This window comes from Mus pahari, chromosome 22 (genome assembly GCF_900095145.1).
Source record: "Mus pahari chromosome 22, PAHARI_EIJ_v1.1, whole genome shotgun sequence".
Lineage (NCBI taxonomy): Eukaryota > Metazoa > Chordata > Mammalia > Rodentia > Muridae > Mus > Mus pahari.
Genome location: NC_034611.1, coordinates 46283585 through 46301542, shown reverse-complemented (window position 1 = coordinate 46301542; position 17958 = coordinate 46283585). Strand labels below are relative to the sequence as shown.

Genomic DNA, 17958 nt, shown 5'->3' with positions numbered 1-17958 from the left:
GCTCAAATGAAGACTTTAAGAAGTAATAGGACCACCTAAAATATTAACGTTTCACATGGCATAATCAACACTTTATTTGAAACCATAATCTTCTCAGAGGTTGGGATTCAATGACACATTCCAACAATTTTAACTCCCCTTACTCCAAAACCCATCCCATATCAGGGTTTTTATCAGGATTCTATCTTGATTTTTATGTCTTTCAGCAATTACCATGTGTGAAAAGGTTATCATCAGGCAAACAAAACAAAAACCAAACCATATAAAGGAACATACGATTTTCCTTCATGGTCTTCAAACACAAAGCAGCCTGTTTCTGTGTGAACAGCCCCTGCATCACTTGATCCCTGGCAGCTAACGCTGCCTAGACTCACCTGCCGGCCAGCACTTTGGGGGCTGTTTTACAAAGCATTCAACATTGTTTAATTTGTTCAGAAGCAAATGGAACTTTCTTCCTGTTTACTGCCTCTTCCCAGTGTCCTTAATTCTCCGTACTTCCCTAAACTATGCCCCCAACATGCCTATTTACATGAGTATCAGGCACCAGAGGTCTGCACCCCCTGTCACATACCGTGCCAGTTTCTAACAGTGTGAAGGCTGTTGGAGCAGAGATTCTCTTCCCTTGGGAGCTGAGTATAGCAATATGTCTGTCAACATGGGACCCTTGTATGAACAGGTCAGACTATTGTCTCGTGGTCCCACCTGCCTTGGCTCTGGTTGATGTAGCAACAGTATCTGTCATAGGGGCTGTTTTGCTTGTAGGAGCAAACGATGATACTGTCCTGGGGCACAAAGAAGATGCTGTCCTCGGGCTCAGGGCGGTCAGATCTGTCCCAGGCTGAGCACTTGGCATCCAAGGCACTGTAGGCGAGGGAACTGGCCGAGGGGCAGTAGCCATCCAGGTATCTGGATGTCTCCTCCTGCCGTCCGCTCTGGACTAGACTCTGGCATTCTCCTTCCTCTGTGGGAGTGGGGGTAGTAACGGAGCTAGCCATAGGCACCTCACCTGGTCCCTGGGGGAGCTGCTTGCCTCTGAGGCCTGCCTTCTTAGCCAGTTCATCCGAGCTCCCCTTGCCTGACTCCAGGTCTGATGGGGTCCTCAGGAGTTCCACCACTTCCTTGTCCTTGGGCTTCCTGAAGCAGGGTAACTTGCGGACCCAGAGTAGCTCGTTCTCTGGCCACTTGGTGCAGCCTTCGGTTTTCCTGGCCAGAGCAATGGCGGCAATGCCTGGTAGGCAGATGGCTGGCCCGATGGCCAACAGAGGGATGTTCCCCAGAGTTTCCCCCTTCATGCCAGAGACAGTGAACATGAAACCAAAGACCAGGAAAACACTGACCAGGGCCACCACCAGCCCAGTCCTCGGATTTATGTCATCAGGCCGCATCTTTCACTCCATCCAGGTTGGGGCTGCCTGGTAGCCAGGGAGTACCCCTTCGCTTTTTTTTTTTTTTTCCCTGTGGGAGGTGAAACCACAGGGGTTAAAAAGAATCCAATCCAACTTCCCACCCACCAACTCTTTCTTGCTATCTCTGACTTCTCTCTCTCTCTCTCTCTCTCTCTCTCTCTCTCCTCCTCCTCCTCCTCCTCCTCCTCCTCTCCCTCCCTGCCTCCCTCTTTTCTCCCCTCCCCATCGCTATTGCAACCCTGTCTATCTCATACCAACATGTGTCAAAGTATGGGCACCAAGTTACCTGAAGGCTCCTGCCACCTCTCAGTGTCTCCAGAAAGCTTCCTATGGGTTGTCCCTCTGTTCTCTTCTTGGATTCCGAGAGCCGAGCCTGGTTTTCCCCACCGACACTGCACAGGAGGGGGGCGGGGAGGGGAGAAGGGAGGTGGGATAGAGGAGGAGGGTCTCTCCCAGCCGCTGCGAGTAGGTCGCCAGAGCTCTAGAAGCGGAGCCTGGGCGCAGCGGATCGGAGCGGACACGTAGCGCTGCCGGCGGGGAGGGAGGACTCCGTCCTGGCAGGAGGAAAGCGCGCGAGCCTGGCCGCCTTACATCACTTGCACCGCGCTGGGAACAGAGATGGACGCGCGGGGGCGCGAGGGGGTCAGAGCCCAGCGGCCGCGGAAAGCGGGATGCTGGGGGCTCTCGTCGCGGTGCAGCGGGCGGGTGGCTTGGACCCGTGTCCGTGCTGCTGCCGTAAACCGGAGCCCAGAGCGCCTTGCCCACGGGGCAGTTGGCGCACCGTCCTAGTCTGGGTTCCAAATTCAGGGTCTAAGGGCTCCGGCGACAACGTGAGATGATGTTGGAGACTGGCTCTCTTGGCCAGTTCCACATTTCCTGAGCAAGTGCCCCTGCCCCGACAGCAACCAGGTTCCCCAGGACTGTCTCTGCCTCTGTCTCTCCCAGGCAGCTCCACCAGGCGCAAGATACCCTCGAAGAAGCTGGGTCGCAGGCTGCTTCTGCCTGACCTGGGCGTCCCGGGAGAGCACCCAGGCGGTAGGAGCACGAAGGGCAGCCTCCAGGTCTTGCCTGTGCCTACAAGTCACCAGAGTGTCCTCCGCTGGACTCCCATCTTTGCACTTGGCAGAAAGTATCCTTGGAAACTCAGTCTCACAGACGTGGTTCCAACCATACCGACTGGGGCCAGGAGGAAGGGCTTCTGGTTCTGATCTTCATTCAGGTAGCCCGCAGGACAGACTTTGGTTTGGCAGGTCAGGGTGACAGGAGACAAGATTCTCCTGTCTTGCTGACAGCCCACTGCTAGTCTCAGTCCAGGGTCTGCCCGCGGGATATAGGGTTCTCTTGTCCCACGGGAAGATTAAGATGTGGCTGTGGTCCTTCACCTCGTCTGTTTAAGGTAGAGGAAGGGAATTAGGAAGGCAAAAATGTACATTCTTTCATGCCAAGTCTCTGACTTGGGGGAAAGAATTTTGACACCCAGGCCTTCTCCACCTAGGCTGGCCGTGTGTACCAGAATGAGAGACATCACCTTTCTCAGAATCAGTCATGAGGAGACTATTAACACCAGATGTCTGAGCAAATGCTGTGACGACTACAGAAGCGTAAATTCCTAGCACAAGGCTTTGGGTGCGTGGTTCCTGTTCAAAACGCTCAGAAAGGTGCACCTTCTCTTTTCTTCTCATATCGTGTGGTTATAGTGCTCTCAGCACGTAAGGCCGGATCCAGACAGGATCCGGATCCTGTCTGTCGGTGCAGATGAGGACTTCGGCTTTATCCACTGAATAGCGAAGAACACTAGGAGGGTTTTAGGCGGAGATTAAGTGTTCACTTTTTTTTTTTTTTTTTTTTTGACAGATGGCGCCAGCAGATTAGAGGGTGTAAATCTGTGCCTGGAGACTTGTTCATGAAGCAAGGCAAGACAGGACGTGGCCCCAAGAGTGCCAGGCTGAGAGAGGTGTTTGGGAGAAAGTGGGTCTGAAGGATGGTTAAGGATGAGTCCGACCACCCTGGCTTGAGGCAGAGAGGTGGAGCCCTTGGTTTCTGACTTCACCTGGGGTTATCAGAGGGCAGGCTTAGTCTCCTTTTTATTCTGTGGTTTATCATGTTTGCCTTTTATATTCAAACTTATCACATAGCTGGCTGCACTTCTGGACACATAACTTAAGAATGAAGAAAGGAGAAAAGGCGGAGGGCTAAAGTGAGGTGTCAGGTGCGTGGCCATTTGGATCAGGGAAGGGGCAGTTTGTTTGTTTGTTTGTCACTCGCATAGACATCTGCTTTGTTGGACAGACGTGTCTGGACTACAGAGGAGCCTGGAACCCAAGTCTGTCAGTTTGTTTCCCAAACTCACCGCTGCTCTGGAAGTTGGTTTTATTAAGGAAAAGGGAAGAAACCAGCTCCAATGACTGAACACATTTCTCTCCCGGAAACCCCCCTTTCTCACCCTTTACTAATACCCACTGTCCTTCTTGTCACCCATTTGAAGGTGACTTCCCGGACTCCCCTTTGTCTATAGACTGCATCTTGTTCCGCGGTTGGCACTTTCTCTCTCTGCATTCTTCCATCTTACCCTTCTTCCATGGTAGTTTCAAGTAGCCTGGAAAGTGTAGAAGCTGCTAAGCCCCTTTCACTGGTCCTGGTCCCTCAGCTCCAGGGATATAGAGTTCAGCTGTGTGTTTGATATTGCCGTTTGGATCATCTACAGACACCTCATGCTCAAATGTCACAAGCCGAACTTACCTGTCCTCCAAGCTTCTCTTCTTCAGTAAGGTCTATTTATCACATACAACAACAGCAACTAAAGAAGCTTTTTTTCTTTACTCTGAGGAAGTTTTTGTTTTTCCTTTTTGTGTATTCTTCTCTCATATACAGACTGCAGTTTCCCTTCCTCCCCTCCCTACAATCCCTCCCTCCCTCAGATCTACCCCTCCCCAATCTCCCCTCAGAAAAGATCAGGCTTCCCAGGGACATTAACCAAATACAGTATAACAAGCCACAGTAATAGTAGGCACATACTCTCACATCAATGCTGGTGGGGGCTACCTAGTAGGAGGAAAACAGACCCAAACACAGGCAAAAGAATCAAAGACAGCTCTCCCACTCCCATTGTTAGGAAGAGCACAAGAAAACCAAGCTACACAACCATATCATATACACAGAGGATCTAGGTCAGACCCATGCAGGCTCCCTGATCTCTACGAGCCCATTTGAGTCCCTGTTAGTTGGTTCTGTGGGGCATGTTCTTATGACGTCCTTGATCCCTCTGGCTCCTCTGATCCTTCCTCTCCCTCCTCCACAGGACTCCCTGAGCTCTGCCTACCATTTGACTGCGGGACTCTGCATCTGCTCCCATCAGTTGCTGGATGAAGTCTCTCTGATGACCATTATGCTAGGTTTCAGTCCCAGCACATCCTGCAGGCATGACAAACTGTTGGTGGAAGGTTGGGTGGGTAGGCTGGTGGATATACAAGTCTGCACTCCTGCTAGCAATGAGGGAGTGTTCCACTTGAGGCCTTGCCTGGTTACGGAGGATAGCTCGTTCAGGCTCCCCCATTATTAGGCGTCTTCTTTCTGTCACCCTCATAGGTTCCATGGGGTTTCCATTGCACTGGGTTTCTACCTCGCCCTGAAATGCTCCCGAACTCCATCCCTCTCTGGCAGTTTTCTCTCCCTCCATCTCCCACACCTGATCCTTCCTGTTTCCATCCCCACCCACCCCCATTCCACCCTTGAAATCTGTAATGTTTCCCCTTCCCATGAAGATTCCCCACTTAAGCTCCCTTTATGACTTAGCCTCTCTGAGTCTGTGGATTATAGCATGGTCATCCTTTACTTTATAGCAAATATCTACTTATAAGTGAGCACACACCGTGTTTGTCTTCCTGGGTCTGGGTGACATCACACAGGATGATGCTTTTGAGTTCCATCCATGTGCCAGCAAATTTCATGAAGTCATTTAAAAAAAAAAAAAAACGACAACAACAGCTGAGCAATACTCCATTGTGTGAATGAATCACATTATCTTTTTCTTCTATCCATTCTTTGGTTGAGGGACATCTGGATTGTTTCCAATTTATGGCTCTTACGAATAAAGCTGCTATGAACATAGTTGATCAAATGTCTTTGTGGTAGGGTGGAGTGTCCTTTGGGTATAGGTCCAGGAGAGGTATGGCTGAGTCTTGAGGTAGATCAGATCTCAATTTTATGAGAAACTGCACCCCCACCAGCAAAGAGGAGTGTCCCCTTGCTCCATCTCCTCCCAGCAGGAGCTGTCACTTGTGATCTTGATCTTAGGTATTTTGAAGGTATAACATGGAATCTCAAAGTTGTTTTGACTTGTATTTCCCTGATGGCTAAAAATGTTGAACAATTTTAAAAGTACTTCTCAGTTATTAGAGATGCCTCTGTTGAGAATTCTCTGTACCCTGTTTTATAATTGGATTATGTACTCTGTTAATGTCTAGTTTCTTGAGTTCTTTACATATTTTGGATATTAGCCCTCTGTCAGATGTGGAGTTGGTGAAGATCTTTTCCCATTCTTTAGGCTGCCATTTTGTCCTATTAATGGTGTCATTTACCTCACAGAAGATTTTCAGTTTCATGAGGTTTCTTTTTGTAAATTGTTGATCTTAGTGCCTGTGCTATTGGTGTTCTGCTCAGGAAGTTGTCTCCTGTGCCAATGTGTTCAAGGCTGGTCCCCATTTTCTCTTCTATAAGATTCAGTGTTTTTGGTTTTATGTTGAGGCCTTTGATTCTCTTGGACTTGATTTTTTGGTAGGGGTGATAAATATGGATCTATTTGCATTCTTGTATAAGCCAAGATCCAGTTAGACCAACACCATTCAGTGAAGATGCTTTCTTTTTTCCAATTATAATTCTGACTTCTTTGTTAAAATCAGATGTCCATAGATGTATGGATTTATGACTTGGTCTTCAATTCAATTCCATTGATCAACTTTTCTGTTTCTAAACCAGTACCATGCCGTTTTTATCGCTAGTGCTCTGTAGTACAGCTTGAAATTGGGGAGGTGATACCTCCAGATGTTCTTTTATTGTATAAATTGTTTTAGCTATCCTGGACCTTTTGGTTTTTCATATAAAGTAGTATATTGTTCAAGGTCTGTAAAGAATTTTGTTGGAGTTTTGATGGGAATTGCATTAAATATGTAGATTGCTTTTGGTAAGATGGACATTTTTATTATGTTGATCCTACCAATCCATGGACGTGGAAGATTTTTCCATCTTCTGATATCTTCTTCAATTTCCTTCTTCAAAGAAAGACTTGAAATTCTTATCCTACAGGTCTTTCACATGCTTGGTTTGAGTTACCTGAAGATATTTTATATTCTTTGTGGCTACTGTGAATGGTATTTTTTCCCTGATTTATTTCTCAGCCTGTTTATCATTTGTATATAGAAGGGCTACTGATTTTTTTTTTTTAAGTTAATCTTGTTTCCAGAGACTTCGTTGAAGTTGTTCTTCATCAGCTGTATGAGTTCCTGGCAGAATTCTTTTGGTTGCTTATATATACTATCATATCATCTAAGAATATGGATACTTAACTTCTTCCTTTCCAGTTTGAACCCCCTGGATCTCCTTTATCTGTCTTACTGTTCTAGCTACATCTTCAAGTAATATATTGTATAAATAGGGAGTGGGCCACCTTGTTTTATTCCTGATTTTAGTGGAATTGCTTTTCGTTTCTTTCCACTTACTTTGATGTTGGTTATTGGCTTGTTGTAAATTGCATTTATTATGTTTAGGTATGTGGCTTGTATCCCATACACTTTTAGGACTGTTGGATTTTGTCAAAGGCTTTTCAGCATCTAATGAAACTTAATTTTATGTGCGTTAGTGTTTTTGCCTACATTCATGTCTGTGTAAGGGTGTCAGATCCCCTGGGAGTTACAGACATTTATAATCTGACATGTGGGTTCCGGGAATTGAGCCTGGATCCTCTAGAAGAGCAACCAGTGCTCTTTACACACTCTCTCCAGCTCCTCCAATTTCTTTATGAAGGCACTTAGTGCTATGAACTTTCCTTCTAACACAGCTTTCATTGTGTCCCATAAGTTTGGGTATGTTGTGCATTCATTTTCATTGAATTCTAGAAAATCTTTATTTTCCTTCTTAATTTCTGCCTTGACCCAGTAGTCATTCAGTATAGAGTTGTTCGTTTCCCCTGAGTTAGTAGGCTTTCTGTTCTATCTGCCATTGTTGAAACCAGCTTTAGTCTGGATATAGTCTGATAGGATATAGGGAGTTATTTTAATTTTCTTGTATCTGTTGAGACTTGCTTTGTGTCTGAGTATGTGTTCATTTCTGGAGAGTGTTCCATGAGGTGCTGAGAAGAAGGTATATTCTTTTGTGCTTGGGTGAAATGTTCTGAAGGTATCTGTTAGGTTCATTTGGTTCATAGCATCTATTAGTACCATTATTTCTCTAATTATTTTTTTTTTGCCTAGATAATCTTTCCATTGGTAAGATTGGTTATTGAAGTCACATTATTAATGTATGAGGGTCTGTATGTCATTTAGGCTTTGGTAATGTTTCTTTTACCAATGTGGGTGTCCCTGAATTTGAAGTATAAATGTTGAGAATTGAATTGTGTGTGTGTGTGTGTGTGTGTGTGTGTGTGTGTGTGTATTTTCCTTTGAGGAATGTGGAGTGTTTTCCCCCATCTGTTTTGATTGACTGGCTTGGAGTCCATTTTGTTACTTACTAGGATAGCTTCAACAGCTTGCTTCTTGGGGCCATTCACACTTTTTCCAACCTTTTATTCTTAGATAATATCTACCTTTGATGCCAAGGTGTGTTTCTTGTATGCAGCAAGAGAATGGATCCTGCTTTTTGCATCCATTCTGTTAGTCTGTGTCTTCTTACTGGGGAACTGAGTCTATTGATCTTAAGAGATCTCAGTGGCCAATAATTGTTAATTCCTGTTATTTTGCTGTAGTTGTTGGTAGTGTGTGTGTGTGTGTGTGTGTGTGAAAGAGAGAGAGAGAGAGAGAGAGAGAGAGAGAGAGAGAGAGAGAGAGAGAAATTCCCTTCTTTGGTTTTTGCTGGCATAAGGTTATTTATTGCCTGTGTTTTTGCAGGTATAGTTTGTAATGTTTCTCTGCGTCACGCACACCGGCGCCATGTCTGCATGGGCAGAAAACACCTTGGGGTGGGTTCGTACTGCAGAGCTAAACTTCCTGAAAATTGAGATGAGCTACAAGAAAGAATACTATTTATTAATTACACGCGGGAGAACCCAACCCTCTCCCACATGTCCCATTGTCTCTGCTGAGTGTGTCTCTCAGTCCCAATGGCACAATGTCCCAATGGCGTGAGGCCCGATCCTCAGCGGAGCTGTGTATAGAAGGCGGGTCCAATCGAGCAGGCGTGACGACATTGGTGGTTGGTTCGGGCTACGAGTGGGCGTTGACAGTGGGCGGTCCGAGGACGCTGTGTTCTGGGACGTCCGGGGGAGCAACTCTTAGCGTGTCTGTAAGGGGNGCAATACAATGCTTAGACGGAGTTGCCAGTGGAGGTGGGCGGGACCCAACAATAGTTAACCATTTTGGGTTGGAGTTTTCCTTCTAGCACCCTCTTTAAGGCTGGGTTTGGGGTAGGTATTATTTAAATTTGACTTTATCATGGAATATCTTTCTCTTTTTCCATCTATGATGATTGAAAGTTTTGCTGATATCTAGCCTTTTAGAATCTGTAACACAGCTGTCCAGGCTCTTCTGGCTTTTCAAGTCTGCAATTACACCTGAGAAGTCAGGTGTAATTCTAATAGATCTGCCTTTATATGGTATATGGTCTATTCCCATTGCAGCTTTTAATATTCTTTCTTTGTTCTGTTTGTTTCATTTCTGGTCCAATCTATCTGGTGCTCTCTAAGCTTCTTGAGACTTTAGAGAAATGTGCTGTGGATGTGTAAAGTAGGGTGGACAAGGGTTGGGCAGGGGGTAACATCTTCAGCAGAATTCTTGCTATTTCAACCTCCTGATGTCTCTGGGATGTGGGAGTGGAAGTCTGTCTAGTGATTCCCATGGACCTCAGCCTGTTTCTGTACTCCCCTTAACTGCTGTTCCAATGTGTCTGGGGAGAGTCTTTTAGGGTTGTTCTCCTGCATTTGGTGATGAATTTGGTTCCGTTGAGTGCTCACTACTAGACATGTGTAGTGGTTCCCACCTGTATCCCTTCAGAGATCTCATTTACTTACAGGGTTGAGGAAATAGTTCTGTTGGTAAAGTGCTTGTTTTACAGACATGATGACCTCAGTTTAGATGCCTAGCATCAACTTAAAAGCTGGGTGTGGTGGCATGTCCTCAAGACCAGTACTGGGGGTGGGGATGCTTGAAGCCTATTGGGTAGCTGGCTTATCTGAATGATAAGCACCAGGTTTAGTGAAAAACCATGTCTCAAATCGTAAAGTAGACTGCAAAGAGGAAGACACACAACTTTAATCTCTGACCTTCACACCCAGGTAGCATGCATACGTGCACACTCCACATGCATGTACATATGCTACACATACACAGACATACAGACATGTGTGCTGGTTAGTTTTGTTTTGTTTTATCAACTTGGCACAAGCCTAGAGTCATCTGGGAAGAGGGGACCTCAATGAAAGTGCCCTCCTCAGGTTGCTGGTAGGAAAAATGAAGTGGAAAATCCTGGTTTCTTTGGAGACTCAGTTGTGCTATGTGATGTTGTTCTGGAAACTGTCTTATGAGATGATATTTTGCTGAATCAGACACGTGGTGTTTTTCTGGAAGCTGCCTGGAAAAGGGGTCACGCGTGGTTGGGCAGGTGCAAAAGATAAATCCTCTTTTGCAACCCAGAACTCATTGTTCAGGATGAGTTTTGATACATACAAGAAGGAAGACAAGAGAAAAAAAAAACAAACAAAAGGCATGTGATGTTTTGCTTGAGAGGTTTTGAAAAATCTAAGCCTGCAGGAAAGTCTATTGGGATATTTTCTTGATGAGTGAATGACATGGGAGGGTCCAGCTCACTCTGAGTGGTACACCTTCTTGGCAGGTGGTCCTGTGCTGAATAAGAATGAAGGCTGAGTAACCCACAGAAAGCGAGCCAGTGAGTAGCTCTCCTCTATGGTCTCTGCTTCTGTTCCTGCCTCTACGGTCCTGTCTTGAGTTCCTGCAGTGACTTCCCTCGAGGCTGGACTGTAACCTTTAAAGTGAAATCAACAGCTTCCTCCGCATGATGCTTTTGCTCAGAATGTTTTATCACGGAACAGAGAAGCAAACTAGAACACACGTGTTCTCAGACGACGGAAAAACACACCAAAACACACAGGTGCACAGACAACAGAAAAGGACATTAGGACACTCAGACACACAGGCACAGTTCATTTATAAATCTTTTCTCTTGCAAGAAAGGCGATGAGTGTGTACTATCTTCACCGTTTTTCTTTCACCAAGTTTTGCTGGCGAGGCTTCTAATCTGCCACCTGACTCAGATGGACAGAATCTTTGGCTGAGGAACCAGCTGAGCCCCATTTCAGCTCTAACCTTTGTTGGTTCTCTGGCAGCCACTTCTGAGGGGCTGGGCTGGTGTCAGTATAGGGCAGATATGTAAAGGATAGTGCTGGAAATCCAGCTGGGTTCTGACAAAAGCAAAGGCCTCTTCTCCTTTGTAGAAACAGTGAATTTCATTCTGTCTTTTAAGTCATGTAGTGTAGTTCATCTCCTTAGGTAGTAGGTGAGAAAGACCCAGGCATTAAACCACAGGAAACTTCAATTACCGTTTAATTATAAGGTTTATTCTCAAAGCAATTATTTCTTGGAAGTAACTTCAGATGATTTTTGAACAGCAGGTGTTCTTGCCCACATCAGCACCAACAGTGGGTGGAGATGGGAGTCATCACTCAGAGACAGATAAGGCATCTTAATATTTAATTTCTTGCCCATATGGACCAATAGCACCAGTATTCTAAAAAGCTTAAACAGTTCTCGCAATGCCATGAAGGTGTATAATCATGAGCAAAAGCCTCTCTTGTAGATAGAAAATTCAGAGGAAAAATGAGGCTGTTGCAAGTAGGTGTTTGGGGAGGAAACAATCTGGAATCCTGGCTTTCTAGAATTTGAAGATACCCTGTTGATTACCCTGACTTTATTATATAGATGGGATTTAGAAAGTTTCCCTTGTTTATTAGTTCTTGAGTGTTTATAATGTGCATGGCACTGTGCTAGGGACTGGGAAGACAGGTGGAACAAGATACAGTCTGCTTCAATAGAGCGAATAGAGTAAGATATACATATTGGTTAGAGTAATATAGATTACAGGGTGGCTGTGAAAGACCTCTGGCTAGCAAAGGCTGGTGCTCGCAGTGCCGTGGTGAGCCGTGTCAACACTGGGCCAGCTTTAGCATATTCTGGTCTTTATTTTAGACTCTACGAAGTCACCACTTAGGATGTTGCCAGTTTTGTATCATAGGAACAAAGGCACAGAGCCAACCACATGTTTGGTGGTGAAGCACATACTCTAGACTTAACATCTTTTTCAGATGCCTCCTTACTTCACACCATGCCTTTATCCATCTCAGCTATTCTACTGTGACAGGTCCATAGTCTTTGGGACTTCTGAAAATTTGAGATAAAGACAGGGAGTTTTTAATCTAGCGTTTATGAGCCTAGCTCTTAATGACTGAGCCAACTCTCCAGCACATTACCTAGCTTTTATAACAACAGTAAAGCAGTAAAATACAGCAGATCCGAACAATACTAGAGCCCAGCACATATATTTAGAATATTACATTCAGTAGCAGCAGACAACATGTTCTACATAGATGCATAGGGCATTACATCAACAGCAGCAGGCTATGCATTCTTCCTACACATATAGAATGCTTCATTCAACAGCAGTAGGCTACATGTTCTTCCAAAGTGTACATATTCTCAAGCATAGATCATGTGTTAAGCCATAAGTCTTGCTAAGTTTATTTAAGAAGACTGAGATTACATAAAGTTTCCAATATATTTACAGAAGAATAAAGCCAGAATTCAATAAAGGAGAGAAATTGGAAATTTTCTCAGTTACATGGGAATGAAACAACATGCCGCTGAAAAAGTGATACAGAGAGGAAATAAAAAAGTATCTTGAGACATAGAAAATTGGAAGCATCATATAAAAACTTATGTTAAAGACAAAGAAAATTAGAAATGTCATATAAAAACTTATGGTATGGAGCAAAATCAATTCTCAGGGGCAAGTGTATGGTGCTAAATAACGATATGAAGAAAAAAGAAAAGCCCGAGATAACCAGGCCAATTTTGCACATCTAGAGAGTAGGGAAAGGTAAATTAAATCCAAAGTTAGTTACGACGTAAATAATAAAGGTACGTGTAGAAAGAGATGCTAAAACTAACAGTAAGCCCTTTAAAAGATAAGCAGATCTGATCAACTTATATTCTGTGTGAGAAAAGAGCCTCAAAGAAATGGGTAAATCCCCAAGGATTACAATTTCCCAGGACTGAATTATAGAAAACAGAAAATACAAACTTGTCAATAGATATAAACAGACCTATAGCAAGCAGCAGGCAAGGGTACTGAATCTGTAATCAATATCCCCTAGCAATGTAAATCCCATGTTCTAATGGCTTCTCTGTGGATTCTGTCAAACATTTAAAGAAAAGCTAATGTTAATCTTTCTTAAACTCTTCCTCAATATTAAACAGAACTTTTCCAAGACCATGTTATGAGGCCAGAGTTAGCCTAAAGTCAAAGCCATACTATAAGAGAAGCCAACATGTTTGATGGATGTAGATGGAGACATTCTCAGATGAATGGAGATGGAGATAGTCTCAACAACATACTTACAAATTGAATTCAAAAGCACACGATGATGGTCAAATAGGATTAGCCTAGAGAGTAAATGATGGGTTTCTATATGAGCTACAGTACATTAACAGAATGTAAGATACAATTTCCATGATTATATTAATATGTGCAGGAAAAGTCTAAGATAAGAAATAGATTGGGCATCATTTAATGATAAACACTCTTCAAAAATTGCATCTATAAGGGATACTCCCAACATAACGAAAGACATATATGACAAACCCATTCTTGGTACCATATCCAGTGGTAGAAGGCTGGAAGTTCTTCCTCTAAAACAAGAAGTGAGAAAGATACCCACTCTTTATTTTTATTTATTTTTATTTTAATTTAATTTATTTATTTATTTTATTTTTTTTGGTTTTTCAAGACAGGGTTTCTCTGGGTAGCCCTGGCTGTCTTGGAACTCACTCTGTAGACCAGGCTGGCCTCAAACTCAGAAATCCGCCTGTCTCTGCCTCCTAACTGCTGGGATTAAAGGCATGTGCCACCACTGCCTGGCAAGATGCCCACTCTTAACACTTCTATTCAAAAGGATGCTAGAAGACCTTCCTGAGCAGATAGACCAGAGGAACAAATAAAGGGCAACCAAACCAGAAACAAAGAAGGTAAATTTTCTGGATTAAAAAAAAAAAGACATATTTCATATACCTGTTCATATATTTATTGACTTGAGGATTCCACCAAAAATTTATTAGCACTAGCACATTAATTCAATAAAAATTTCATGATACAAAACCATCATAAAAATCAGTTGTATTTCTATATATGAACAATGAGGAATATAAAAAGAAATTAGGAAAACAATCCAGTTTCTACAATAATTAAAAGGAATCAAGCTCTTATGAACAAATCTGACCAAAAAGTTGAAAGGTCTGCAAATGTTCACCTTTGAAACACTGAGTTTTAAAAACTTGAAAAACATGTAGATGAGTAGAAATACATATCACTAAAATTTGCATTTACTCAAGAGACCTTTGAAATCTCTATCAAATTTTCAATGGAATTTTTCACAGAAACAGAAAAAAATGTGTTTCATACAGAGCAAAGACCCCCCATTAATTCAAAACAGTCAAGAACAAAGCTTGATGTATCATGCTTTCTGATATCACATTTCATCATATATTCTGAACACCATGGTCCTGGCATAAAGATAAACACAAAGAACTGAACAGGACAGAGCATTTAGAAGGAAAATCATCCATATATTGTCAACTAATTTTTCAAAGGGTTGACAGAAATGAAAAATAAGGAAAGGTTCGTCCTTCACCAAATTGTGTTGGGAAAACAGAATATTTTACATGCAAAAGAGAGAAGTTAGAAAAAAAGAGAGAAATTAGGACCTTATCTGATATTATATAAAGGCCAATTAAAAATAGATGGAATACCATTTAATATGACTTTCAAAACAGAGGCAAAAAGAAAGAAAGAAATAGACAAAAGAAAAAAAAAATCCCGTGAATCAAAAGAGCTCCTGCCTATCAAAGGAAACCTTCAACAGAGTGAAGCGCCAGCCTACATCATAGAAGAGTGTCTGCACACCATTCATCTGTTATGGGATTCATAACCAAAAAATACACGTGGTGGTGTGAATAGGAACAGCCCCCATAGGCTCATAGATCTGAATGCTGGATCACCAGGGAGTGGCACTGTTGAGAAGGATTTGGTATGGCCTTGATGAAGTGGGGTGTGGCTTTGTTGGAGGATGTGTGTCACTGAGGGTGGGCTTCGAGGTTTCACAAGCCCAACCCAGGCTCAGTGTTTTTCTCTTCTTGCTGCCTGCCAGTCCAGATGTAGAACTGCCAGCTTTTCCTCCAGCACCATGTCTACCTGTGCACTACCATGCTTCCTGCCACAGTGATAATGGACTAAAACTTTGAAACTGTAAGCCAGCCTCAATTAAATGTTTTTTCTTTATAAGAGTTGCCTTGGTCATGGTGTGTCTTCAACAGCAATAGGACACTAAGACAATATACAAATCTCAAATGACTTAGCATCAAACAGACCAATAAGAGTACTTTTTTTTTTTTTTAAGATTTATTTATTTATTTATTATATGTAAGTACACTGTAACTATCTTCAGACACTCCAGAAGAGGGCGTCAGATCTTGTTACGGATGGTTATGAGCCACCATGTGGTTGCTGGGATTTGAACTCCGGACCTTCGGAAGAGCAATCAGGTGCTCTTACCCACTGAGCCATCTCACCAGTNCAAGAGTACTTTAAAGTGGGCAAAAAAAAAAAAAATACAAAAAGACATTTCTCGAAAGAAGATACACAAGTGACCAACAGATATATTAAAAAGTGCTCAACATCACTTAGCATCACAAATATGCCAAATAAAGCAATGATGAGAATCATGCTGTTACTACAAAGATGGCCGGGAAGTGTTGGGAGTGTATGGGGAGAAGGGAGCCACGGGACTCTGCTCGTGGAAATAAAACTGGTATAGTCGTTATGGGAGTAAGTATACATTCACAAATCTATCTTCAGCTTGTCCACATCTTGAGACACACTCATCATCTTGTCTAGTTGTATGTATTAAATATACACAATGTTTTACATACACAAAAACAAATAACATTTTGGATCTGTGGGTTGAGGAGAAACTAGGAAAGGAGGCTAGGTGGGACTGACAAGTGGGATGGAAACGTTGAAGTGTATTTAAGAAGCCAAAAGAAGAAAGTCTTCCAAGATGTACTGTATCAAGCTAGGCATGTAGAGTATGCCTATAATGCCAGGACTATAATCCACCTCACACAGTGCTGGGCAGCAGCCATGTTCGTGGTCATGACTGGCTTTTCATATGGGTGCTGGGGATTTTGACTCAGCTCCTCATACTTGCACAGTAAATGCTGTCCCATCTTCTCAGTTCCTGGGATGGGTATTGCAATGGTACTTTGTGTGCAGAGATTTAAGAAAAGCAAATTTCAATGACAGTTATGTGCCATCTTACCCACTATATTTGTATGTAAGATAGTAGCTGGACTGAGAAGTATGTCAAGATGAAGAACCCCATTTGCTGGTGATGGGAATGAACTAATACTACTTCTTGATGGCAAGAAATCTATCCAGACACATCAAGAGCCTTGAAAACCTTTTTCATGATCATTACATTTTAAAAGTATGCTAGACGTAGTGGTACACACTTTTAATCTCAACACTGAAGAAGTAGAGGCAGGTAGATTTCTGTAAGTTCAAGGCCAACCTGGTTCGAAGGTGAGTTCCAAGCCAGTCAGGATTACACAGTGAGACCCTGTCTCAAACAAACAAACAAACAAACAAACATATAAACAAACAAATGAAGTCAAGGAGATTTATAGGTTGATGGAAAGAACCAAGCATGGTTTATAAATGAACCAGAATTTTATCTTGAAGTACATAGGGACAGCTTCTCACTCCCACGACAGCTTCGTCAGAGGCACACAGATGGGGATCATCGGTCACACAGAATAAGGGTCACATCCAATGTTCTGGAAGAGTCTCTGGAGAGTTTCTGTGTGTGCATAAGCTCATCCACGTGAGATTAATAAAGTTCCTTTTGCCTGGCTTTAAGTCTTCTGGGACTGGCAAAGGTGGTAGCAGGCATGGTTGCTGGGGTACCGCCAAAACCTTCATCACCCTCTTCAGATTCTCCAGACCTACAACACTGATCTGAGTGTGTCCTTGAGTTCAAGGCTATGGAGTCAGAATGAGGGCTCTGTTCACGGCAATCTTCAGAGGTGAAATAAACAAGACAATAGAGAAACATGTGCTGTACTGACTAATACTATAACCATAAGCTCCATGGGACTGATACAATTAATTAAAATTCCATTTCTCAGTTGTATTATCTGTTTCTAGTGCTCAGTAGTCATGGGCAGCTGTTGGCTACCATATTGGATTGTGTAGATGTCATCACCACAAAACCTTCTAGTGGATAGTGCTGAGCCATTACAGAGTTTATTGTCCATCTGGCCTAGGCATTGCCATTCTAGCAATCCTTCCTCTGGGAATAATCAGTGGCATAAGAACTTGCGTGGTAATCAGGAATTCACAGCATTGTTTGAAATGTTTAATAAAACAGGAGAGGTAATATTGAGGATAACATGCCCATTCAATTGAAGATAGTATATCTATTGGGTGTTGGCATCCAGTTGAGGATAGTATATCCATTGGCTTCTGGATAATTCAGTTGAGAAAACAGCATGACCATAAAACTTTAACTTTAAAGACTTGGTATGACACACAAAATGGCCTTAACGTAATAAATTATATAAAAAAATAAGAATTAAAACTTCTACATGCAATAAGACCCTGATTACTTAAGAAACTATAGTAAAAGACTGAAGGTCAAATTTCCCAGTTATTAGCCATGGCTATATCTAGGCAGCAGAACATTGCATAATTATAATAATTTTATATATTTGTGATTTTCAAAAACTTCTACTCTTAATGTCTAAAAGGATGGTATTTAGTGTGTGCTGACTAGTCACTGAGAAGCCGTTAAGTGGACCAATGATGCTGGAACACTTGAAAGGCTGAGTGCATGCATGTTTTCGCAGTCTTATATTTCCTTGTGTGTCCCGCGCTACCTTCTCGCCAGCAAGAAAAGACGCGGCACACAAACAGGATCCTTCTGCAGCAAAGCTTTAATGCTCTTGAGAGGGAGAGCATAAGCTTCCAACAGGCAAAGGGCGAAGAGAAGAGAGGGGAGAAG

General features: G+C 42.9%; 1 protein-coding gene and 1 pseudogene across 1 annotated transcript; one reads left to right on the top strand and one right to left on the bottom strand.

Moving 5' to 3' along the window:
- Positions 1-393: 393 nt before the first annotated feature.
- Tmem215 (transmembrane protein 215) lies at positions 394-1451 on the bottom strand. The gene has a single exon (XM_021221904.2). The coding sequence runs from the start codon at positions 1383-1385 to the stop codon at positions 678-680; it is 708 nt and encodes a 235-aa protein (XP_021077563.1). The 5' UTR covers positions 1386-1451; the 3' UTR covers positions 394-677.
- An 8755-nt stretch (positions 1452-10206) lies between these two features.
- LOC115062996 lies at positions 10207-10289 on the top strand (annotated as a pseudogene).
- Positions 10290-17958: the final 7669 nt, after the last annotated feature.